General features: G+C 38.0%; 1 protein-coding gene across 4 annotated transcripts in view; it reads left to right on the top strand.

Moving 5' to 3' along the window:
- Positions 1-16,311, top strand: part of LOC120777108 (serine/threonine-protein kinase 32A) — a 79,915-nt gene extending 63,604 nt beyond the window's left edge. For 2 of the 4 annotated variants that reach the window (XR_005705478.1, XR_005705476.1), the window contains exons 2-11: positions 1,986-2,652; positions 3,727-3,782; positions 6,078-6,243; positions 7,984-8,054; positions 8,480-8,568; positions 8,658-8,695; positions 14,297-14,422; positions 14,483-14,664; positions 14,728-15,956; positions 16,019-16,311. Coding sequence is in view for 1 of the 4 variants with exons in the window: in XM_040108252.1 (XP_039964186.1) it covers positions 2,598-2,652; positions 3,727-3,782; positions 6,078-6,243; positions 7,984-8,054; positions 8,480-8,568; positions 8,658-8,695; positions 14,297-14,422; positions 14,483-14,664; positions 14,728-15,558 (1,614 nt within the window). In the remaining 3 variants the exon portion in view is untranslated. Of the gene's footprint in view, positions 1-1,985; positions 2,653-3,726; positions 3,783-6,077; positions 6,244-7,983; positions 8,055-8,479; positions 8,569-8,657; positions 8,696-14,296; positions 14,423-14,482; positions 14,665-14,727; positions 15,962-16,018 lie in introns of those variants that run through there. The other 2 variants (XR_005705479.1, XM_040108252.1) reach the window with 2 other exon arrangements.
- The last annotated feature ends 11,412 nt before the right edge of the window (positions 16,312-27,723 follow it).

The following is a 27,723-nucleotide window of genomic DNA, read 5'->3' as shown; positions in this document are numbered from 1 at the left end:
ATTCAACATATTTATTTTGTCTGCACAATTCCATTGGAACCACAATGATTCAATTATCTTAATTCGTCCAAAGGACAATGAAAACACTTATCTCAGTTGGAATCTTTCGAATTGTTGAAGGTCCAGATGTAAAATGTATTTGTGTAAATAAGTAAATTTAAAGCTTTTAACGAGTCACCAACTTTGTATGTGGTCTCTCATTAAGCGATGGAGCACTACACATTTCCTATTCATCAATTTTAGACTCTTCTGTTTGAGTGCATCTCTCAATTAGTTCAGTTGATTACAGTACAGTTCAAAATTAATCGTGATATTGTCGGGCAAAAACTCAAAATAAACGATCCCCTGAAATTCAAACAACATAACCATTTTGTGACTACCGGCCTTCGAAGTGATTTGATCTGGTTCATCTTCTTTAGATGTTGAGCTTCACATTCTTAAAAACAGCCCACTTTTCGGCGCTAGTAACAATATGCTTCAAAAATTAATCATTTTTTGATGGTTGATAAGCAAATCACAGTCGTTTATACGACGAAGCAAATTTTGTTTTGTAAAAACATTAAGAACACATATGTCAATCTTCGAAATTAATCCTAGCAACACCAAAAGCTTCGTCAGGATCGGGAAAAACCTCTCCGAGCCGTTCGATACCAAACGAGGTTTCAGACAAAGTAACCCTCTTTCATGTGACTTCTACTACTTCTGGAGAAAATAATTCGAGCTGCAGAACTAAATAGAGAAGGTCCCATTATCTACATATAAGAGTGTACAGCTGCTGGCAAATGCCGATGATATTGATAGCAACCGCGCCATTAGTTCTGCTTTCTCCATAAAGAGTAAGGAAACAAAACAAAGTAATGAACGAGGGCAAAACGAAACATCTCCTGTCACCAAACAAACAGTTGTCGCACTTGCGACTTTGCTCTCACGTCACTATTGACAGTTACAACTTCGAAGTCGTAGATAATTTCTCCTAGCTTGGAACCAGCATTAAATGCAACAACAATGTCAGCCTCGAAATCCAACGCAGAATAACTCTTGCCAACAAGTGCTACTATGGACTGAGTTGGCAATTGAGAAGTAAAGTCCTCTATCGACGAACAAACACCAAACTCTATAAGTCACTCATAATTCCCGTCCTGCTATATGGTGCAGATGCTTGGACGATGACAAAAATTAATGAGTCGACGTTGCGAGTTTTCGAGAGAAAGGTTCTGCGAAAGAATTATGGTCCTTTGCACGTTGGCCACGGCGGCGAATATCGCATTCGATGGAACGATGAGCTGTACGATATATACGACTACATTCACATAATTCAGCGAATTAAAAGACAGCGGTTACGCTGGTGTCTACGCCAGTAAAGAAGAAGAAGATAGCAAAGCGGTAGAATTTGCCGAAAATGCTATTTTCGATCTTCCATCATCGATAAGGCACCAAACAAAAGCTATTCCAAAAAATTTAAGATTTTGTTTGCAAACAAACGCTTTTCAAGTTAAGTGCAAAAGTTGGCTGCAAAAAAGAAGATCAGCAATAATTCAATTTCTCGTCATTAATAGAAGTGGCAAGTTTTCGATGACTTCACGATCTTCACTGAATGCTTTGTGCTGTTCAAATACCTGTTTTGATGATAAAGTAGACGCGCAAAACATTTCTGCAATATTATCAATTATTCCGTAGCCATGCTCCAAATGGAAATTTTCTCGTTGAAAAAGGCCACCTGCCAAAAACACACACTAATAGGCACATGGAGATAAAAATCGAATCTACATAAAAGAGCTCGTACCAATATAGGAAAACTATATTTGGTTTACATTCACCAGTCAGATTCAAATTTGATTTTAAATAAATCTAAACTTAATGATAACTTTATGCATATGTAGAACTTTTCCCAAGCAGTAATGCCATCACAGACATTTCAATCACCATTACTGCTAAGCTGCGCTTTATATTTACATCTTTATCTTTATTTTCTTATGTATTTACAGTTGCGACTTCAGCTATATGATGCGGAATATCCTGTTTTGAGACATGGAATATGTATAGCAAGCTAATGTGTTTTAAAAAACTAAGTGTCAAAACGGAAACCAACTAAAAACATACAAACATATGTATATATAAAGCATACATACATCTGGAGACAGCAAAAAGAGACACCGGAAAAATTAAGATATTTCAATCACCAGAAGCAGCGTCAATGCTTAATCGCACTCATCAATCAAGACAAGCGTTCATAGTTCTGACACTGAAGGTACAGCGAACATTTAACGTAGAGTGCGAAACTCTGTTGGTCCTCGGTACATACTTCACCTTAATGTTCTCGCTTATAGTCATATTGACAGTGAGCAGCCGTTGAGAATGAAAGGCGGAATTTTTCTCTGAAAGGGATATACCCATAAGTACTCATATTTTTTGCGAACACATTAATCATGTACTCGTAGCACATTACGCTTCGTCAGCATTAGTTAACAAATTGATTGTAATCAACTCCATATAACAAATATAATAATTGAACGTAAAGCGCAGGAAAATTTACGACGCTTATTTAAATCAACACGAAATTACTACACCAACATATACCATACATATACATATTCAACATGGGAGCGAATTCGTCGAGCAGATCGGATGCAAGTCTTCTCAGCGATGAAGATGGTAAGTCTGGCGTGTTTATGAAGGAAATTGATTATTTTTCAGTGAATATGTTCATAATTTCTCATTATGTGCTTTATGCTATGGTTAATTTGAGAGGCATTATACTATGTATAATTTCAAACTTATTTGTAAAACATTCTAAGTATTGTAACGATCGTTGGCACACTTAAAAATTCGAATAAATATACACAAAATTTAATAGCACGGGCTATTCCTAGCATATAAAGTCAATCACACACATAAAGCTTGAGGACTTCAGGTAGCACCTTAACTCAATTAGCAAATTTTCTAAACCTAAACATGTTAGAAATAATTATTAACTGAATATATAGAGATATTCTAAAATTTCTGGCAACACCTTTTTTTCTACAGATTCATACCTACTCTTACATCCCAATAGGTAGTTTAAAAAAGTACTACTTTTTATGAACAGCCAAAATACGAGGAACAAGTAGAAATGAAGGAAGTGAAGCGAATGCTCTCCTGTAAAGTAAAAGTCTCTCTACGTTCCGAAAACCAAGTAAAACCATGCTCATGTGGTCAATCGACCACTCCAAGTAAACTGTTTTGAGTCAACTGAAAAAATTAAAGCGAATCGCTATGGCCATTGAAGGCTCTATTCCGGAATTTGATGTTGGCACAAGTGCATTAGGGACAAGGGAGACGACATAGATTTTGAAGAAAAAATTAAACATTTTTTAATTATGAAAAAAGTCTTACCATTTTTTGCTCATAGTAGTAATCATTTCATTAATTTTTCTGGTTTGTGGATTCTATTCCAAAAGAATTGTATCAAGCCGATTTCGATAAAGTGTTCTGATGAGAACTGTATTCTAGAGAGTACGGCCGTTGTCATGATGGAACACTATTTTCTCGTGTCTAATCTTTTTAATTCCCCGTTTCTTTTTGATGAGTTGTTCAACTTGCCCCATTGTAATCAGTATTACTATTTACTTCAATTACCTAAATAAGCACATCTAAGCACATTTCCAGCATTTTCACCTCAGTTTTTAAAAAATGATTTTTTCAATTTTATTTTACATGAATGGTGGCGGCATTTGCTTGTACATATAGTCAATTTTGACCATTTTCAAATATTGCGGGCGATTGGTAAAGGGAGCTTTGGCAAGGTAAGTCAAATACAAGTATTATATATTACGTCACGTAAAAAAATAGTAATTTAAATACAAATGTATTATATTTTTTTCCCCAAAAAATTAAATACTATTATTGACAATTATATATTTTATTAACACGGAATATTACACAAACATATTTTTTAGATTATCAGATACTATTTATAATAGCCTAATTAAATACGTTCCCAATTGTCTCAACTAATTGAACTACTTAAAGAGCACACCTAGTATGACAGCCTAACAAAAACGATTAAAAAAATTGTTTTTGAGTTGTAAGGATATATTTATACATATTATTAGAATTTAAAAAAATCTTTGAAAACAAAAAAAAAATAAATATTTTTAGAGTTACACCCGATATCGTAGGGCACTAAAAAATATGATTCTCCACAGTTGCAATGATTCCGGCCTTTTTCGTAAGTGAACTCAAAAAAACAATCTCACTATAAGATATTGTCCGTACAAAGACCTACAGTCGAAAATAATCGAAAACTGACAAAATGGCGGCGTTTTAAAAAGTTAAATTTTACGAAAAATAAAAGTCGAAAAATACTTTTTCCAGATAAATTATTATACCAAGTGTACCGATATGAAATAAGCTTGAAGCCGTGAAAAGAGGATGGACACGCATCACCTCTTCGTTGATTTTAAAACCGCCTTCGAGAGCAGGAAAAGGAGTTGCCTTTTTGTCGCGATGTCTAAATTTAGTATCCGGGCTGTGTAGACTGCTGTGCTGTGTAAACTGACGTTGAGCAATATCAAAAGCTCCGTCAGGATCGGGAATGACCTCTCCGAGACGTTCGATACCAAACGTGGTTTCAGACAAGGCGACTCCCCATGGTGCGACTTCTTCAATCTACTGCTGGAGCAAATAATTCGAGATGCAGAGCGGAATCAAGAAAGCACAATCTTTTATAAGAGCTTACAGCTGCTGACGTACGTCGATAATATTGATATCATTTGCCTCAACATCCGCGCCGTTAGTTCTGCTTTCTCCAGAATGGATAAGGAACCGAAGAAAATGGATCTGGTAGTGAAAGAGGCAAAAACGAAATATCTCCTGTCATCAAAAAATCAGTAGACGCATTCGCGACTTAGCTCCCACGTCACAGTTGACAGTTACAACTTCGAAGTCGTAGATAATTTTGTCTATCGTGGAACTAGTATTAACACCAACAACAATGTCAGCCTCGAAATCCATAGCAGAATAACTCTTGCCAACAGGTGCTACTTCGGACTGAGTAGGCAGTTGAGAAGTAAAATCCTCTCTCGACGAACCAATTCTATAAGTCACTCATTATTTCCGTCCTGCTATATGGTGCAGATGCATGGACAATGACAACATCCGATGAATCGAGGTTACGAGTTTTCGAGCGTAATGTTCTGCGCAAAATGTATGATCCTTTGCGTATTGCCCACGGCGAATACCGCATTCGATGGAACGATGAGCTGCACTACTAGTTATATGATGACATTGACCTATTTCAGCCAATTAAGAGACAGCGGCTACGCTGGCTAGGTCATGTCGTCCGAATGTATGAAAACAATCCAGCTCTGAAAGTATTCCCCACAGCAACCGCCGGGGGGAGCAGAGGAAGAGGAAGACCTCCACTTCATTGGAAAGGTCAGGTGGAGAACTACCTGGCTAAACTTGGAATCTCCAATTGGCGCCAAACAGCAAAAAACAGGAACGACTGGCGCGCTGTTGTAAACTCGGCTATAAGCGGTATCTACGCCAATAAAGAAGCAGAATGCAATTAATGTAGTTTTAAACACATAGTCAGCAAGTTCTAAATCAGTATTATCACTGTGCTTTCGGTCAGTCTATTTGAGGGGATCAAGACCGGAGACGCAAGTGGATATTAGTTGTAGCAGTTCATGGAATTATTATAGCTGATTATATCAGACTATAATTGTACAAATATTAAATTGCTTTATAACTCTCTGTATTAAAGAGCTAAGAACGCGAAATTTTTAATTTTACTCAAAAAAACAGGATACCGTTACCCTACAGGTTCTTTTCTTCAAAAACTAGTTTTATACTTTACTTTAAAGAACTGATTTCTATATAGATTAACTAAAACGACACCCGCTCTGAACCGTTAACAAGCTAACAAAGTGGGTTTATGTGCTTTATCAATGTTAACACAACTGGTGTCTTCGTCATAATTTTCCACACAACCGCAAAAGATTATTTTTCACTTATGTCGGTTTCTGTTTTTTCTTTTATTCCACTTTTCAACTCGCTTTGATATGCATCTCCCGGCCAACCAATCAAACGCACAGGTGTGCATCGTACAGAAACGTGATAGTGGCATACTCTATGCCATGAAATATGTCAGTCGGTCGGCGTGCGAGTCGCGTGGTGCCCTGGGTGGTGTTATCAAAGAAGTGGAATTGCTTGCCTCGCTGGAACACCCATTTCTGGTGAATCTGTGGTTTTCATTTCAAGGTAAGTTCGTACGTGTGAATGAAAGTATGTTTAAAAGCTAGAGTGCAAGTAAACTTTTCAGAATGTGCGAGTATATTTCACAAGTGGTCATCAACTTTTTCATGCATACAGTAAATATGTATGTCCTTCATTTTCAAGCATTTCACGCATCGCCAACATATGTACATATGTATACGCATATAAAAAATTACCATAATTTTACCATTTCTATTCGGTCTAAGAATAAGCACGAGGATGGTTCCTTTATTACTTGCGCCGATAGCTTTACTATCTCAAGGAAAATCCACTATCAGATGGAATATTCTCGTAGACAATTACTACCTAAATTTCAACCAAATCGTATTCGTAGTTTTGTTTAGACCGCGACAAAAATCGATGATTAGTTTCACAATATTGCCTTCCTTTCAGAAAGGGAAGAGGTGGACAGGTTCACACAGATAAAGATCTCTACGGACAGATCCAAACAAGGTAATCGAGTGGAGGGTAAGGTCTGTTCAGCAAAAATAGATACCAAAATCGCCTTCCGTCTACAGTAAAATGGAAATCACAGAAATTAAGGAAAGCCTTCCTGTTCTGACAAGGAGTGTGCTCTCGACATTATATATACTGGTTATCTGTGGCTCTGAAATAACTAGAGTCTCTTAGGATTTAATCAAAAATATTCAAATAACTCCTTGATCTCTTTTGAAATTATTATCCTATTTCACTACGAACCTGAAATGGGCTCCAGGACATAGTTATATCACAGGTAACTGTGAAGCAGGTAAACTAAGCAGAACAGGTACCACTCTACAATTAGACTCCGGAAAATGGGGAATTTATAAGCCTTTGGCTACTTTTATGCGTAGATATTTAATCGGCAAACTTGTTATGAATATAGCTGAGTGTCGGTGGTCCCTAACTTGCGCAATCAGCAAGCAAACCTGGCATGAACGAAATATGGGTCTCACATGCCGATTATTAAAAATCAAAAGGAATGATATAACAACTCTAGTCGGAGTGTTAACAGTAACAGAAGCTGACTGGAGGTACGAGTAGAAGAAGAGTTATAAGTTATAAGTCTATAAAACATCTTTTACAAGTGCAAAGCTTTGTATAAGTTCTTGACTTTCTTTCGGAGGTCGCATAGATAAATTTTGTGTACTAAAGAACTTTATCAGAAGCAGAGAGCAGAAAATAAAGTGAGCAGTGGTTTCGCAATGGGTGTTCTAAAAGCCTAGGTGCGTCGTCAGACAGCCACTCTACCTAACTACCTTAGACTGCGTGTTAAAGTGATTCGATACTCTTTTTTGGAAGCAAATGCACAGATGAGAAGGTGGTTACAGCAGTGTTGAACGCTGTTTCAATGCCTCGACAAAATATGGATCAGCTGGTAAACACTAGAATGCTGTAGAAACAGTGGACTCACTCGGTAAACCTGCTTTGAAGAAGGCGAAGATTTTCCTATCGGCTGAGTTTTGGGTTATGTACATATCGATTCACCCTCGTATGTATGTATATATGCACTTATTCTACTATGTAAAAAGTTTCCATAATTTCTCTCATTCAATGCATAACTGTGAATATATTCAACCTTGATTATAAGCGCATACACCTTGTGAATCATATATTCGTAAATATTGGTTAGCTTTCAGTTCTGTTATAATTTTCTAATATGCATATACTCATATATACCTATATATGTACATATATGTATGTAAATATTTTCACTTTTGCCATTTGCTACTTCGGTCAATCCAGATGAGGAGGATTTATTTATGGTGTGTGATTTGCTGACTGGCGGTGATTTAAGGTATCATCTACAGAATCGGGTGAGTGCAATTATTTATAATATATACATATGTATACACGTATTAATATATTTATATATATATATATGTATGGGAATATGATACATACATATAAGTTGTACATGATATATTTATTTTAAAGTAGCAAACACTCAAGTGCATACACACTCATATCCTTACTAAATCATATATGGCTAAAGAGCACTTTCAACACACTGAAGTTATGATTTGATAGTCATGTGTATATTCATAGATACCTAGTACATACACACACTTTTATATACGATTAGTATAATGGATACCGACACTATTAACATACCGACCCCGTCTCAAGAAATATTTGCCTAAGCTCTAAGTATGTATATATGTATGTATGTAGAGATCCTTTTTTTGCATATGTATATGTTAACGGCACAATATTCTTGAATTTATTAATATTTTTTCAGGTGGAATTCAGCGAAAAAAGTGTTGCCTTATTAGTGTGTGAGTTGGGAAGTGCTTTAGAATACTTGCAGAAGCAAAGAGTGGTGCATAGGTGCGTGAAATGAGTCCATTTCATTATAAAAACACTATGTGTATGCACTAATAAGTCTCTATACTTTGTATTTTCTATATCTTCAACAGGGATATCAAGCCAGATAACATTCTTTTGGATGGTGCTGGTAAGTGTATCAAATTATCTTTAATATTTGTGTGTATATCTTCTTTACTTGCGTTGACAACGCTTACGAGGTTATAGCTAAGTTATCACAGCGTGCCGCACAAAGGACCTTAAATCTTTCGCAGAACATTTCTCTCCAAAACTCGTAACACCGCCTCATCAGATATCGTCATCGTCCATGCCTCTACACCATATAGTTGGACAGGGATGATGAGTGACTTGTAGAGTTTGGTTTTTGTATGTCGAGAGAGAACTTCACTTCTCAATTGCCTACTCAGTCCGAAGTAGCACCTATTGGTAAGATTTATCCTGCGTTGGATTTCCAGGCTGACATTGTTGGAGGTGTTTGCACTGGTTCCAAGATAAATGAAATTATCTACGACTTCAAAGTTATGACTGTCAACAGTGACGTCCCCCTGCGGCTACGGGAGGACCCCTCCGGGTTCGAGGGGAAACCGAATATACCCGCGGTAAGGCATGTCTGTCGTAAGAGGCGACTAAGATCCTGGCCACCAGTCCAGAGCTGTATGGAAGCTCAACTGGACGTAGCTTCGGCTACAAGGTCATACCAAAGACTTTAATCTGGTACCACGGGGAGCAGTAGCCCCTGGAGGTAACTCCAGTGTGCTCATTGGGTTTGGCCCTTTGTCGAGATTCGTGGTGGCTGTGGTTAAAACCCAAATCGCGGGAAGAACTGACTTTGTCAGTCGAATGTGGAATTGCATTGCAACCGGGTGCCGGGCCCAAAGTACGGCAGAGGTTTTAGATGGGCCTCGAACCTTACCAAGGTTGTTAGTGTGCCCATGCCAGACTGCCAATTGGTACTGAAAATGCTTACCCAATTTTCAGGGCGCTGATTGACGCATTGTATTGATCCGTTGTGCTTTTGAGCACCGTTGAGTTAAGCTGTTAAGGATCTCACGTTAAACACAATCAGATGTTGTCAACAGTGACGTGAGGGCCAAGTTGCGAGTTCGACAACTGTTTGTTTGATGACAGGAAATATTTCGTCTTGCCCTCGTTGACTACCTGACCCATTTGTTTTCCTTCCTTATCCATTCTGGATAAAGCAGATGGTGTTGAGGCCAATGATATCAACATCATCGGCTTATGCCAGCAGCTGTACAGTGTAGACTCTTATAGAAGATTGTACCTGATCGATTAAGCAGCTCGAATTATTTTCTCCAGCAGTGGATTGAAGAAGTCGTAAGATGGAGAGTTTTGATTAGACTAAACGCCAGTTTATACAGCCACATTAGTTTTACGGTGATACCAAATTCAGACATCGCGACATAAAGGCAGCTCCTTTTCGTACCGTCAAAAGCACTTTTGATATCGACGAAAAGGTGGTGCGTGTCGACTTTCTTTTCACTGGTCTTTTCCAAGATTTGGCGCATGATGAATATCTGGTCAGCTGTTGGTTTTCCAGGTGCAAAGCCAAACTTTTCACACAATATGTTTGATAGAACCTTATATTCGGTGTTAAGGTGGCTTATCCCACGGTAGTTAGCGCAGATTGTAGGGTCTCTCATGTATGTACATATTTAATGTATATACTGGTATATATAAACGGGCTCCGATATTTAACAATTTTTGATTTTTTTACAAACGTCCCCTGAAGTTTCAGTTTTTGCACTTAAAGAGGATCCAACGTAAAGGCACGGTTTGAATTTAAAATATTTAATTGATACGAGTAACTTGAGAGCGGTTGAATGAAATTTCATAAAATTTTGAAAAATTAACGATAGAACTTAGAAAATGAAATTTAGATGTAGTATTAATACTTGCAAAAATAATTGACATGGGTTTCCAGACTGGCAACAATGACAAATTTCATTCAACCGTTCTCAAGTTACTGGTCTCAAAGTCAAGCCTCTGCTATTTTGTTTACAAAATTTTTTGATAATGGCTTTTCAGCAGTCTTGACATCTGGTACTGATTTGCTGAATTTCATCATAAAGTACCGATATACTATAAATATTTCACCAAGGCAACCGATCATTTAATGACGGAATTACGGTATGAACCAGTTCCTAACCCAACGTATTCATCAGGTTTATTCCCCAGCGATTATTTCCTCTTTCCGAAACACAAAAATTTGCATGCTGAAAAAATATTTCTTTAAAAAAACCACCTTTTTAAGAACCTCGAAGCTTCATACTATCGAACCGGTATCAACATATTGGTGGACTGTTACCTCAAATTCAATAGTCAAGATGGAGATTATGTCAAATAGTAAAGCTATGCTTTCATTCAGAAAAGTTTACATTAACTGTTGAGCTAAAGGCCTTTGAACTCTTGTAGTAGATAAATATGGGACTGATAGAGGAGGGACGGTTCAATTTAAAATATTTATTATTTACTTGTAGCAGAATGGTTCAATACAATTATAAGTACTATTTACGCCATAATTGGTTCTATAAAAAGCACAATTATTGTTACCTTTCATTTGATCTTTAACATACTAGATAGACTCAGACTAGACAATACATTTTTAAGCAAAGTAAAATTTAGTTATTTAACATTGATTTAGTTATTCATGCATCGATCACAAAACCTTTCGATAACATTTCTTTCAGTATATTTTGTCTTTTACGTCAAAAACCCAACACACAATCCTTGGGAGTGATGTTTCACCATCTCACTTTAGCTTGCCTTCAATCGGTTTTTGGCTAGCCAAAGTATTCTTGGTCTAAGGCCAGAAGTCGTTAGCTGTTTCAGCCATAAGTAAAAGAATATTTCTGGCCACTCCCAAATGAATGGCGCTCATAGAAGTAAGGAATTGCGTGAACTTCGACACATTACTCACCAATTTTCTATGACTCCTTCGAGCATTTCGACTGGTAACTGACGACTGACACGCGTGATGGTTTGCTCCAAGGCCTGAAACGAGATGGGATTGTCTGCATAAACTTTAGACTTTACATTTCCCTTTAGGAAAAGTCTAACGGTATGATTTCACATGATCTTTGTGGCCAATCGAGAAGTTGTGCCGTCTTGTTGAAACCAAAAGTCGCCGACTTCAATTTCAGGCATCAAATAGTCGGTTATCACGGCGCAATAAGGGTCGCCATTGACGGTTACGTTCCCACCGGCATCATTTTTGAAGAAATATGAAGCGATGATTCCACCGGTAAGACCGTTGTTTTTTCTATATAAAATGACAGCTCTTGAATTTCTTCAGATTGCTCTTCGTCTCAAATGCGGTAATTTTGCTTGTTTACATACCCATTGAGCCAGAAATGTGCTCGAAAACGTCGCATTTTCTTGGAACTTTTCAAGAGCCTACAAAGTGAATCAATGTCGTTTAGGAAGGTCGAGCGCCTTCAGTTCTTGCACAAGCTGTATTTTGTGTGCTTTCAATTTAAGATCTCGACGTAAAATGCGCTAAGGGGTTCCATACGTCAGGACGAATCGCTGCGAACGGCGCCGAACCGACTCTCCAAGGTCTTCGTGTGCACTCTTTGGCTGCTATATTTTTTTCACTGCGTGCTGAACGTGGTCTATTCAATCGAATATTATCCAATAATGAATGCTGCTTCTCAAGATGGGTAATGGTGTTACGAATAGTATGCTCAGTAGGCCGACTATGGTGCCGATAAGTTAAGCGAAGCGCGTGAAACCATTCTTTACAGAACGTGAATTTTCGTAATAAAGTTGAAAGATTTGTAAAAGTTGTTCAGGCGTAAGTGTTTCCAAGATGAAATGCCAAACAATACTGAAAAAGAAGTACCTCTGCTTGGATCACCCTTTAGATGCCACTTCCTGATAGAAAAATATACATTTGAAAACAACAATAAAGCTTTCTAGCGAATTTCATTTGAATAGGAATGATGATGCGTATGTGTTTCACTCGAATTTCTCGGAAAACTGCCAATCAATATGTGCCCAGCGGTAAACATAAAATTCATTTCAATCTGTGTACATTCCATGCGCTGAGGTCATATTGACACACCAACATATACACATACAATATACACTCGTTTAACGTTTGCAACCCAAATATTTGGTCTCCCAAAACACTAATAAAAAGCACATGTGAAAATGCAATGCTACGTTGCCACTCATGTGTGTGAATTGCATATTTACGCCATTGAAAATTTGATCCCTGTCCAGCTCCATTAATTGTTTTCAATTCGCTGTGAGATGTCACATTTAATTTTTTTTTTTTCTTTTAAATACTTAATTTATATCACGCATGCCATGCTGAGGTACGAACAAAATGCTGTGTTAATTTAATTTAATTCCCAAAGCCACCTACAAAGTGACCGTAGTCGGAAAATTTTTTGTAAATATCCAGAACGAAATATCGTCTATCTAATACATTTTAAAAAATCAGTTTATTCACTAAACTATCTTTACCATCATTAGCATTTATAGGGTTGTCTTCATTTTGAAGCTTTGATTCATGTGAGAGAAGGTTGCGCTTCTGATTCTATTATCTTTAGCTAGAAGATAACATAACTCTTGTCTAATTCAATGCAGAATTTATCTAAATGTTTCTCTATCCAAATAGCGATTTGTCCAATATCCTTGGTAACGACAACGGGGCTCTAGTTTTTGTCCGACCAAGAGATGTCAAACATTTGAGGAAATTTTATTATGACAAGATTTTTCAAAGAATCCGGTAACCATACAAAGTGGTTTAAACACTAGAGATCTTTCAATTTGCAGCACGAAATAAAGACGCAGAACAAAAGGGGGAGTGATAGCTTATACTATATGGACTGTAACCCCTTTGGAAGAAAATTTTTTGAAATGAAACCACTATATATTATAACTTTACCCGAACTCGGGCAGTTAGTTTGTCATAGTTACTTTGTCTCTTTTCCGACCTCACCACAACATCCTTTTTGAAAAATTAAATGGCACGCTTCATATACAGCACAGATATAGAGATCCCTTGCTCGCTAACACAATGACTTTCAGGCACTGTTTATTTAACTTTTTCCATGTTATCGTCATTAATAAAGATGGATGGACGCTTCGCATGAGGCCAGTACCAGTCGTAGAAATAATTATAGATCACGACAACCGACGTGCTGTTTAAATGGACAAGTCCGAATCAAATTTGATAAGATAGAATGGTCTTATTCTCCGACATAGTCTCAATCTTGAGTAAAACATTTAATAAAACCGTTCCCAAACCCTCAAATTAAGAATTAAGCCCAAGAATTCAGTCCATGCAGAAGATGCTAGCTTGGGAAAGACGAAAGTATTAACAAGGCAAATAAGATATGAGGTATTTCTTATATCGAGTTATGAGACTCTATAAAGAGGAATCCAAAAAGTATATATAGAGAATAACAGCTATCACCTGACTACAAGAATTATAGTTGTTCGAATTCTGTCTCACAAAATCTTATATGATTAAGTTAGAAGGGAAATTACATAATCCAAAATATGACTAAACATAAGAGGCACTATAGAATGAATATCAATGCAGTTTCACAACTTTTGGAAAACAAAAAATAATAATTGAGCTTCAGTTAACTCGAATCTGTTTCGACTTTGTTTTTAGAATATTACTTATGTATGTGCCTTAATTCTTAATATTAATAACATCATGCTGTGTCTCTTTTTTTCTATTTCTAAATTGTAGGACACGCACATTTGACTGATTTTAATATAGCTACAAGACTGCAAAAGGACGGACTTGCATGCAGCATGTCTGGAACCAAACCGTATATGGCGCCAGAGGTATTCATGTGTGCATTAGAGGAAATAGGTAAGCCCCACTTGGTACATTGATTGGTTTAAGCAATATTAAAAAAAAAAACAATTTCAGCGGGTTACAGTTTTCCGGTCGACTGGTGGTCTCTCGGTGTAGTTGCATATGAGATGCGTGCCAATGTGCGACCTTTTATCGTGCATTCGCATACGGGATTGGCGGAGGTAAAAAATATATTAACAGCACCGGTGCACTATCCACGTTATTGGAGTCATAATTTCATCGATTTGCTGACAAAGGTAGGATATTACATTTGTGTAAAAATTAATAATAATACACACGCATATTTTGTTGTTTTACAGCTGCTCTGTGTACATCCCGGCGCACGTATTAGCTCTCAGCAGGAGATACAACAAACACCACTTCTACGACACACGGACTTCAAAAGTATACTCGAGAAAACAACTAAACCACCATTCAAGCCACCTGAGGATCACCTTAATTGTGATCCTTGTTTAGAACTGGAGGAAATGATTGTCGAAACACGACCGCTGCATAAGAAAAAGAAGCGTTTAGCCAAACAGCGATCGGCACAACGTGACAGCGATCCCGAAACGATTCTCATCAAGGAGTTTATAGTTTACAATCGGTATAAAGAACTGAAACGAAAGGCTATGGAAAAGAAAGAAAACGATTGGCAGCGCGAACTCGAACACGCTATGGCGAATTCAATCGTGACTAGTTTAGCGCCAATCCAAGAGAAGCCAACGACGATGCATTTTAGTGGTGATGGTGATAACGACGAGATTGTTGGTGTGACTACGACGGCGACGAATGGAAATATTACAGCTAGCCACGCGTTGGCCGCAAAACCCAATTCATACGTGCCCATTACTACAACAATAAATGCGTTAAGTAGTCACACGCTTTCCACACCAAATACGAGTACAACCATTCTGAGTGGAGCTACAGCGTTGCCACCGCTTTGTACGAAATGCCAACATCACAGCCCAATAATGGGAATAACAACGCCGCCGCAGACCAAAATTCAACTTTCATCGAACATAAAGGATGGCGAAATTATTGAATTTATCGATCGTACACCTTCACCGTCGACATCAAACGCCGTTACGTTACGAACGCCAGTGATGACAAGAAAAGCTGACGCAACAGCAAATGCGAATGTGGTGTAGACGAACTGTAGCGGCTAATCATAACTAGGTTATACAGGAAATAAATGAAAAAACATGATTATATGTACGATAATTAAGTTCACCGAATGAAGTATTTGAAAATATAAAATGGAAGTCTACTTTTAGGCACAACTTTTATGCGAAATGGAAGGCGCTTTCGTTAAATTTCACTAATAACCATGTACCCGCTTAGCTCCTATGCATAAGTTGAAATTACAATAAATGTGAAAAAACTCTAGCAGTCCTAGTTGCTTCGGTTAAAAAACCTTCCTAGATCTTGATAATCTGACGGACAACAATAAAACACCTTAAACGGGTTCAGCGTGCGACCCTCGGCCACGAGGTTATAGCGATAGTCTGATTTGGCAGATGAAATTATTAGTGGAATATAGGAAAAGGTGAAAATTTGAAGTCATAATTTATAACCTTTGCCATTAAAATTTTATCTTCCGTATTGAAGAAATCTTCGAAAGAAACATCAACAATTCTTTGTGTTCTTAAATCCTTTATAAACTGTTATAGACTGAAAACTATATGGATACTGAACGCGCCCATTAACAGTTTATTTTAATGAGAGTACTTTTTCCTGAGGAGAATAAAATCATTGAAATTTTGATAGTACATTATGATTTTAATGGTGTGAAAAATAGCTGGGATGAAAATACGAACGTAAGAAATGTGGAAAAATTAAAAACATAATTATATATACATTACATAGAAAGGAAGCAAATATATATTTTTTTTTTGTTTTAAATTGGAATTAAAATTTGAAAATGTAATATTTTTCCAAAATGTTTGAGGTTAAAAATATATAATTTAGTTTTTAATTGCAAAATAGGAATCAACATTGTGAACTGATAAAATATAATTACTTTAAATGTATAAGATTTAATTAAAAACAATGACTAAATATGCAAAAACAACTTCTCTTTCAAATTTTAATTATAAACTTTATTGATTTTTGATTAAGAATTTTGGGATAAGGAGGTAAAAAAAATTTAAATGTCATTTTTAAAGTGCATTAAATGCATTATTTGCAACCGTGATTACAAGCGAATTGAAAATTATTAAAATCTCAGCACACAAGTGGAGAGCAATTAAACCACAGCTTTAAGATTTCAATTTTAAACAGAGAAATATTTTATAATAAAAAAGATTTCACTATCCAGAAAAAATTAAAACATGTTGAAAACTTTTTTTATAACTAAAAAAATCATAAATAAGCATTTGAGGAATAAACCCTTAATTAACATTCCATTATAGATAATAGTATAATAAATAAAAGAATATTAACTTTTATTTAAGTCGAAGAAAATGTCTAAAGTTATTTTTAATTTAACTCTCAGCAGCTGTAATATATTTTATTTATATATATATAAGATGTACATAACGTAAAATAGATTTTTAACGATTTAAAAGACATTTAGAATTGATTTATTTATTAGTATTTAAATACCTAAATTAAGTAACTTTCATAGTGACTTGAAAATCAATTAACTTATAGACAAGAAACCAAAGAATGTAATTTTAAGCCCACCACTAACTTAGTTATACATATTTTTTCGATATGGAAACAGATATGTAGTTAAGAAATAACAATAAATAATAACGGAAAATGAAGACAGATGAGAAAATTAAAGCGGTGTTATCACATGGAATAAAATAGTCAATGATCTGTAAGATTGATGTATGTAAGTAAGTATATACTACAATATAACACAAGCAGTCTTCGATTAGCCAAGCGATGCAGAGTAGCCAATGGAGCACCTTATACCAACTGCTCAAACACACTGGCAGCACTGAGAAAGATATTTGTTTGGTCGCAAAGATCTGTTTGAGAATCCGGATAAAAATGGCAACTTTTAAAAACTAAAGCAAGTGAAAAGCTGTCTAATAGCTAAAACTTAAATAGAAAACAAAGAGGGTTTAAATGTGGTAAGAAAATGCTTGTAGTTGGAGAAGCTCGCGATCGGGAGTGCCGGTATACTAGCATTTCTTCAGGCTGTAGTGAATGAACGAAACGTCACCTGTCATCAAACAATCAGTCATCGCCCTCCCTCCCACGCCACTGTAAACAACGTCCATAAGTGAAACAGGCCGATATATGGTGCAAACAGCACGACCTCCTCAAAATGCATCGCATTTTGCCCACGGTTGCCTGTATTCACTCCTTCACATTTGCCGAGTGTGAAGTGAAGCTCATTCTTTCACTCATGGTCAGCCCTAGATATTTGACCTGCTTTACATACCTGATATTGACCCCTTTCACCCGGACGATTGATGGACGAACCGGCGACAGTTTACCTCTCAGCAGCATCGTTATCGTTTTATCCATTGATATGTAAACATTCACACCAACGCCCCAGCTGTAAACAATTTCTAAAAACTTACCACCCACCCAGTCTATTTCCCTCCGTAAATGACCTTCAACTAAAAGAAGAAGGTCACCAGCTTATATGCAAAACATTTACAGAGCGGTTCCAGTTGTCCCAGCAGAGAGTCTATCTTGAGATTTCTTATATATGGACTACAGATCCGATCTCAGCACTTCTACTCATTTCAACGATAGAGATCTTCCTGTCCGCAAAGGACAGCCAAGTTCCTCCAATCATTCAATCAGCCGATCCCAGATTAGATAGTCAAATGCCCCCTTGATATATTTGTTGATATTCTCCCTAACACTATTCTGGCCATATGTATATCTAGGCATCCTCTACTCTGCGTCCTTTCCTGAAGTCGTGCTGACTATCCGACCACATACCAAGCGTTAGCTCCTGAAGTCGTACCACCATAACTCTTTTCCCAGTACTGGAACCCTAGCATTTTTCCACTCACGTGGAAAGTACCACTCACACACACACATATAGGTTGAATTGTACTTGAAAACAACCTCTTATCATGTAGCCTAAACAATATGCTGCAATACTTACCAGCATACACATATACGATAAAATTCTTAAAATAGTATATAAGCAATGAAAATACAAAATAAAAATTAGAATGAATAATTCTCAGGTCTTTATTTTTCTTCCACCAGCGGTAAGAACTTAAAGATTCTTTTTGAGTTGAATGTTTGATCTTACAAATCAAACATCCACTTTTCATAAATGGCCTTCAGGATTTCTTGAATGAACTTCCACAAGATTTTGCATATCTCTCCGTCCAAACCATCAAGACCTGGGGACCGTTTAGACCTAACTAACTCCCCATCATCTAATGTAATGTGTGTAACGCACCTCTTGTGCTTGAGATTCCCGTGCTTCCGATCTGGGGAAGGACGCACCCAATAGAACACTTTCACATTCACTCCATGTTGATAACACCGTGTCACCAACGCAAAGATAGGTTATATCCTCACTTCTACGACCCCTACAGATCTTATAAACCTGGCCCCAGGGATCTTCTTTATTTCGCCTTATAAATCTTTTCCATTGTTACTCTTTGACCCTTGGATACATATCTTTGTATTCTTTCATCTCAATACTAAGATCATACCTAATCTGAGACAACCTTTCACAATTGGACCGTTTAGCACGTTGAAATTTTCGCCTCAAACGCCTGACATTCCTCCTATAACCTCCCACCCAACATCAAATGCTCGGCTTGGCGCTTGATGCATGGTGTTACATCTATGTCACTCGCACCCCTCGGCCCATCGGTATTAGAAATACCGCTTCCCTAACACATGGCTCTAGGGGTTCGCTGAATTTGCAGCACAATCTAGCGACAACCACTTTACCGAACTCCCCTTCTATAGAAACGCAAACACCCAGCTGTGAAGAGTCCAAAACTACACAATCCTAGTTCGGATAATTCACAACTATTGCGACGTTAACCCCAAGATCCGTAAAGACCCTAAAACTGCCAGGGAGACCCCTAACGACACCATTGATGGCGTATAGCTCCTGGAGTAAGGCAACACCGCACCCACCCTCAATCATACAACCTCCGATTTGTCCAGCCAGCTTACCCTTAAAGTGGCAGTTGTGACAATGCGGGGCATTGCGGCAACCGGCAGCTTTGTGACCCTCTTGGCCACACCTCCGGCAGACATCGAACCTGGGCCGACAATCCGCAACCAGGTGATCAAAGTCCTATCCGGACGCACTCGGAAGGAGAACCACTTAACGTAGACCCTTCCTGCCTCCAAAAGGGTGGACATCAATTTGTCCGCTCCTTCCAGGACTACGTTCGTCCTACCATCACCCCCCTCCTTCCAAGGGCGTCTTACCATCTTGGTGTCGGCTTTTTTAGCCTCAAGACAACGCTCCTTAATGTTGAGCTGGAAGAGTTCCTCCATAAATTCCTTGTGCGGAATGTCATTATGCACACCCTGCACAACGATCCTCTGCCCCATGTTTCGGTTAACGGTCACACTCAGACCTGCTTCGCCAAACTTTGTGTTATTGATCACTTTCTCCCTCTCCTTGATTGAGGGGGTACGGTTGACCACACCGCCACTTTTCATGGGCTTCAATGCGTGCATACGCACGCTAAGAGAAGGTCCCACTTCTTTAACGACCTTCTTTGGCACCACCCTAGATGAGGCGGCAGGAGCCTTGCTCCTTACTACCACCGACCAGGTCTCCACTGGTCTTGGCAACGTCGGCGCTATTGCCTCCAGCGCGGGTGCCGGAGGAGATTTAAGAAACGGGATTCAAAAAGGCAAATTCTATTATAATTTATCATTATAATTTGCGAAACTGAATTTCATAATAAATGAGTAATACAATAAAATGAAAATATAAAATATAAGCCTACTTTTAGGGACAATTTTTATGCGAAATAGAAGCAACTTACGATAAATTTTCACTAATAACAATATACACTCCGAGCTCCTATGCATATGTGGAGACTTTACGCAGTTTCTTAATTAAGTAAAGCATGCATCGATTATGATAATCCGACGGACAACAACAAAAACGCCGTAAATGGATTCAGCGTGCGCCCCTAGGCCAAGGAAGTTATAACGATAGCCTGATTTGGCAGGCGAAATTAAAAATGAAGTAAGGAAAAAGTAGAGATTATAACACAGTCATAACTTTGCCATTAAAATTTTGTTTTCGGTCTTGAAGAAATCTTTGAAGAAGATATCATTAATTATTTGTATTCTTAAATCCTTTATAAACTGTTATAGACTGAAAACTACATATATGAATAATCAGCGTAGTAGGGAAAAATAAGACCGTACTTTAACAGTTTATTTTAATGAGAGTACTTTCTCCTGAGTTTTCACAGATAATCAGAAAAACAGCTGATCGAGAAGAATTTTATTGAAGTTTTGATAACTCATTGTGATTTTAATGGTGCAAAGAAGCAAAAAAACTAAAGGCCTTCAAGAGGACTATCAAGATTACTGCGGTTTACACTTCGATGCTCATTCGAGTACCTCTGAATCGGTAAATAATTATACGCCTTCCAGCAACCAGTACAAGTGATTGTGCCTGGCGCAACATATTTTTTTATCAGGGGTGTGAGCACCTCAGCAGACCTGACATTATTTATACATACCTCCAACCGCAGGTCGTCGATGCACTATCCCCAACACCCAGTGACCTTCGACCCTCCTGCCGAAATAAGAAAAATATATACAAGTAATTATCTGCAAATAATATGAACTATGTCTTTATTTTTAATCTCACCTTTGTTAAATTTTCTTTTTGAAATTAAGTTTCGTATAGTATTTTATTTAATTTTATCTGCCGCCTCCTGATGGTCCACTTGGTACAATACTACAGCTTCGCGGCAGCAGTGTTACCAGGTACATATGGTAGCGCTAGATAAAATAGATTTCCTAAATGTATTATTTTTCCGAGGCTCCTCCTGTGACCAATGTGATGCGTAGCAAAACTTCAGCTAAAAGATTTGCGGCAAGAGTATTTTGCGTTCTCGAACCAAGTTATGCTTTACGGTATCTAAACGTACCGACAGTGCTTTTTAACACTAAAGAAAACGCCGTCGGTAGTTTATGCATTCTGCGAAACTTTTATCGGAAAGTTATCAGCATAGGAATCAGCAATTTCGTAAACAGCACCTTCTTCTGAAGAAATTCAACATTTTGACTCAATTTATCGCGTTGATCCCTCAATTGATCGCATTCAACCTTCAATAGATTGCAGTTATTATTCAAAGGATCAATTTTCGGTTGAAAGGGATGTCGTCAAAACCCTCGAAGAAATTGTCTCTCGAATTGAAATGCTGTTGATGCCACTTGAACCAACTTATTAAACTTAGAAAAAAATTGTAAAAAATTTACCTATTAAACAATGCACTTAAAATTTACCTAAACATTTCTAAATCAGCAAAATAAAATAACGTTGTGAATTAAATTTTCGTTAAAAGTTGCAATAAATCAACCTCAAACAAAGAAAACGCGAAAAAATCAATCAATTCTAATTTCGATATTGTCAATTCAACACACTACATAAAATTAGCCTTGGAAAATGAAATTTTTCAAAAAATTAACAATCACATAATGCACTTGTCGCGTTCTAGACAAGGCACAGCAGGCTCAGGAAGCACTTGTCCAAATCTTGCGCAAACTGCCGGTTCTGCGACATGGAACAAGAAACTCCGGAACACCTGATTCTGGATTGCCCAGCAATTTGCAAAAGCAGGTTAAATGCCCTAGGTTGGATCTACGTGGACAGCCCAGCAGCCGTTGGGGAATCTTCCTGATATAACTTTGATTGCATCATCCGATACTATTCTGAATGGGCAGCAGGCTCTTAAGGACGACAGTACATGTACCGAAGAAACTCCTCTCATATACGAGCTACATATGTCTAGTAGCAGATAACCAAATTGGCACCACGTATAGAATAATTAAACTACTGACACTTGTAGCAGCATTCTCACGAATAGTCTGGGACCTCGTATTGGGCATTATTCTAGCAATTGCCGACACGGACAGATATTTGAGATGTGGGCTCGATTTTACAGTATACCCATTCACACAAATCTCAACTGTTTCCACTCTTTTATGATTACTCATCAATACCACTTCCGATTTATGAGCAGCTAGTTATAAGCCAGCAGTCTCGACCCATTTTTAACATTACTAAATCTTTCGTTACACTTGTTCCTCGCCTCGCAATATCATCCACCTATCCTTAACACATCCGCGACTCTCAGAATATCATTGTACATTACGTTCCAGAGTACTGGGCCGAGAACTGACCTTTGCGGAACACCGCCTGTAACTTTGTACCTCTCAGGTCCAAATTCTGGGTCGTATGCTAGTACTCTGTTTTTGAAATAGCTTGCCACAATTCGAGTTAGATAGTAGGAACCTTTAACTCTGTCGTTGTTGTCCAGTTCGCTGAGTTGAAGGAGTTTTTAATGTCTAGGGTTTTGACTACACAGTATTGTTTGTCACCCTAACGCCTTATATTCTCTTCCAATGGAATGTGCAGCCGGAATCTTCTTCCGTGTATTTTTCGTGCCGCTTACAAACGATTGTTTTAAATGTTTTTTTACCAAATGTTTATAAGGACTTCCTCGAAGTCACCTCTTCGCCCAGCTCGTTGTTGTCGAGTTCGCTGAGTTGAAGGAGTTCTTAATGTCCAGGGTAATGACTACACAGTATTGTTTGTCACCCCAACGCCTTCTATTCCCTTTAAATGCCTTTTCAGCTATTTTGGTGACAGTAGCCGGAATCTTCTTGCGAATATTTTTTTAGACGCTAACAAATGATTGTTTCAAATACTTTTTCACCAAATGTTTATAGAGAGTTCCACGAAGTCATCTCTTCGTCTAGCTCATTGGTCTCTACGTCAAAATTGAGACATTCAGTTCTCAGTTGAGCGAATTTCTCAGACCACCAGTACAGTGGAGCTTTGTTTCCTCCGTCTTCGTGGCATCGCTGCGTCGGCTACCGTTACTAGTGATTTTGTATCATGTTTTATCTGATTCCGGACGTCCTCTTGTGGATCCATATCCTGGAATTCTGTAAGAGATAAGCTTTGAGCGGCGTAGTTATTATAGAAATGTATGCCCTTTATTTTTACATACACGAAGACTTTTTCTTTCATATTTTGAGATTTTTCAAATAGAATATAGCTAAAAGTCCATATCGCAGATTTTAAGTTTTTGTTTTCGATCCAGTTATTCTAATTTTTTGGAGTCTTTTACGGTTCACTTAGTAATAATACATCTGTCTGCGCTGCCGAGCAGTGGTTTTCCAGCAGCCTTTTTAGAATCCGGGCAACTAAAGCTACCAGTCGGGTGCTTATTCGTCCCTTATTGTCATAAGCGACATAATTGCTACTTATTGCATCCTTTTGCGACATGCCCCTTTTCTACAAATCGATAGCAAAAGCCCGTGCAATCTCTACTGCTTTTACTGTTGTGCTATATATGGCCAAACTCAAATTATTTGAAACATCGCACAGGTCTTGTAAGTTCCCGGATGCTACAATTAACCCAATTCTCTTCCTACCTTATTTGCGTCGAGGGGTTTTGCTGACATTGCCAAAGGGAGACTAATAAGGGCAATTTGTGTTTCGTCTTTAAGTCGTCGCATGGATTTGATAGCACTACGTTATATAGTGTCTTCATCAGGAAATTTCTCAGCTATGGACATACATACTTCCGCGGCTGTCGTTGCCTCGTCTAGGTCTCTAATTTCAAGCGCAACTGCTTGTGCTAGGACTTTAACTTGTGCCATATCTTTTAAGACCTCTATTGCACGTTCTTCGAGTTTGATCCAACAGTGTTACCTAGCTATCGGTGTATGGTATATGGTACTTGCACTAGTGAAAGAAATGATTTCGACTATCTTGGCTTAGTGGCCGCCGCTTCTCTAGCCAGACAAAGCATGTTTCCTTCTAAAATTTTGTGAGCAAGGACCTCAAGAGAGATAACATTCCATGCTAATGGTTTATTAAAAATCAATATAAATAAAATCATTCGGACGTTTCCATATTTAAAATATATGTATGAAGTAGGCGTTTATAGGATCGTTACCGTGTATTACGTTTCGAATCGTCGGTGTACCACTAAAGGTTGCCCTGCATATTAAATTTTGTTAAAGTTGAATTACCAAATTATATGTTATTTAGCATTTTTTTTTAGCAATATGAGCACGGCGACAGCAATTTTCAAGCAAATTGAAATTTTAGAAATTACTAACTCAGTGTGGAAATCGAAAAAGGCTGATACTCCTTAAACGATTATGACCCCCTAATACCGATCTCCTGCATTCTACAAAAATCCGCCGTAAGTATTTATTTTACAAAAGGTTCTCCTCATACCTAAAGTTACTTGCTATCGAATGTTGACTCGATCGGTTTCCTTCAGATACTATTTAAAAACAAACCTGAAATATACAGGGTTTGTCCGGAAAGTGATTTTCTTTCGCCCCGACTGCACTTCGGAGTATACGCGCATCGACTGGATTCGGTAGAGGGCATTCCTAGTTAACAAACGAGCGGCTGGTCAGTTGCCTCCGAGCACCTGGAGAGTCAGAACAAGCATATTCGCACGACGTATTTCTGTGAGTGGTGCAAGCCGAAATTGCAACGTTCATTAGATCAGAGTTACGCGATTAAATTCTGTATGAAACTCTGTAAATCTGCGACAGAGACTTTGATATGATCAAGCAGGCTTACCCAGGCTTTAACAAGAAGTCGTGTGTTTCGGTGGCACCAGGGCTTTTTGGAAGGCTGGGAAGAGGTCGCTGATGAAGACCGTGCTGGAAGATTGCGACTTCGACAACACCGACAATGTGACTCCGACCATGAATTTGTTCCTCCAGTACAACCGTGAATGCCAAGTTTTACGTGAAAGTCCTATAAACAAAGGGTCAATCGGGACGGACAAGACATCCCAGCAAGACAACCCAGTTGCACCACGACAACGTCTCAGTTCACACCGCCATTCTTGTGAATAGCTACCTAACCAAGGCCGGAATCCCGGCAGACGACAGAGGGGATCGAAGCAGCACGCACCTCGGCTAGCAGCGCTGCATCGACGCAGAAGAAGCCTATTTTGAAAGTTTTTAAAAAATTGTAACGATTGGTTCAATATTTTTTTTAATCGACTCAGTCCTGTTACTTTACCAAAATCGACGGTAAACCGATTTCTGATAATAAACAGTTCTCACCGATTTAAACTTCAAAGAATGTATGGGATGTGTCTGCTGTTGCTGTTATAAAATCGAAAAACATACCTGGAATAATTTTAAAGGTATACGCCAAGTTTACAGTTCTGGACTGATTGTACCGATTCGTCCTGCTTTCGTAGAACGTGACCTACGGAAAGGATAAGTTGCGTTGTAATTTTGAATAGGACCAGATATAGAAAAAAGGAGACCTATAAAGATATATATCATTAAATTTAGGATATTTCTACGTTGTATTATCTATGAACAATATATAACGATTTTCGCCCTAATATATTTTGCAATAATGCAGACTCGGAAAGTTCATGACCTAAAATTATTTAACACAAAATAATCAAAATAATCGATCACAATTAGGGGATGTCCGCGTTCATTATCTTTAAGGTACCAACCACCTAAGCAAAAATACCTGCCACAGTAAAGACCTGTTACTCCAATTCCTACGTTAAAATTGTAGTCAATATAATTTAAAATATGATTGATATCAAATTTTATATGATACTTTTGTAGCTTTTTACTAGAATTGTAGTTTTATGCCGCTCGAACCAAGTAACGTTACAACCCTCTGAGGTCTTGCTCCAAGGCTGACACCTACGTGTTGCAGTTGTTGCAGTCCTGGTGGACAAATGTTACCATTCAGAACCACGAACCAAAGAAATTGTATCCTGTTTCTATGTAACAGGTCAATTTAAAAGTCCCCAGTCTACCGTGGTAAAATAAACCGCAAAAAAGTCTTGCGGTATTTTCGCTAGTTGGCGCTGAAAGCGCGTAGTTCTAGTTGTATTCGTCGCATCGGGTCATGCTATACCTTTTTGGAAAGCTCATTTCACGCGCTAACACGTGTTTGATTGATTGTCGTTTCTTTTAAGTCGTTCGTGAGTTATAGTGTCGCAAACATGGAGCAAAATAAAGAGAAATGCTGCATATTTTACAGTACTACTACGATAAAGGCAAAAATGCATCTCAAGCCGCCAATAAAATTTGTGCAGCTTATGGACCCGATATAGTTTCCATTTCCACCGCACAACGATGGTTTCAACGTTTTCGTTCTGGTGTAGAGGTGGTCGAAGATGCGCCACGCTCCGGAAGGCCTGTCGTCGAAAATTGCTATAAAATCGCTGAATTTTTCGAAAGAGACCGGCATAGTAGCAGCCGTAGCATCGGTCAAGAGCTGGCCATGAGGCATCAAAAATTCATTTCAATTTCAATAAAAAAAAAAAATTCAATAAAAATACCGCAAGACTTTTTTGCCAACCCATTATATTTTATTTTAGGAAAATTCCTTTTCTTTATTCAACACAGTTCCGTTCAAGGGTGATACACTCCAAATTTTTGTAAAACGATTTGTCATTTGCTTCAAAATAGGCCTCAGTTTCGGTAATCACCTCTTCATTCAACGAAAATTTCTTCCTACCGAGCAACCTTTAAAGATATGGAAAATACGATGGATGTGGAAGTAATACGAAGCCCAATTCCTAGATTTTCGCCATCGTTTTCACTGACTTGTGACACGGTGTATTGTCTTGGTGAAACAGCACTTTCTCATTCTTCAAACGTGGCCGTCCTTTAAACGATCCAATAACGCTACGTAATAGTCGATATTCTTACTTTCAGAAGGTAACCAATAAAAACTATTTCTTGTGCATTCCAAAATACAGACGACATAACCTTGCCAGCCGACATAACCTTGCCAGACGACTGCTGCGTTTTCCCACGCTTTAGAGTGGGTTCATCGTGTGCAGTCCACTTCGATGACTGTCAATTGGGCTTCGGAGTGAAATGTCGGAGCCATGTTTCATCCATTGCCACGTATTTAACACCAATCCCAATCTTCAGCCCTTTTGATCCGACTCTGTCGAAACAGCCCACTACAAATACAATAACCGATCGAAATCAAGTTACAGAAAACTTTATTCTTTGAGAAGGGTATCATAGTTTCGGTGTAACAGGACAAGAGAGAACTTTTCTTGTTTTCCCTATAAAAAGAGCAGCTTTAGAAAAATAAAACATTTCATTTTCGTTTATATATTCCAATTCATTGT

The sequence above is a fragment of the Bactrocera tryoni genome, chromosome 1 (assembly GCF_016617805.1).
Source record: "Bactrocera tryoni isolate S06 chromosome 1, CSIRO_BtryS06_freeze2, whole genome shotgun sequence".
Taxonomy (NCBI): Eukaryota; Metazoa; Arthropoda; class Insecta; order Diptera; family Tephritidae; genus Bactrocera; species Bactrocera tryoni.
Note: the sequence above shows the minus strand (reverse complement) of the source record. Positions and strands in the feature narration are given on the sequence as shown.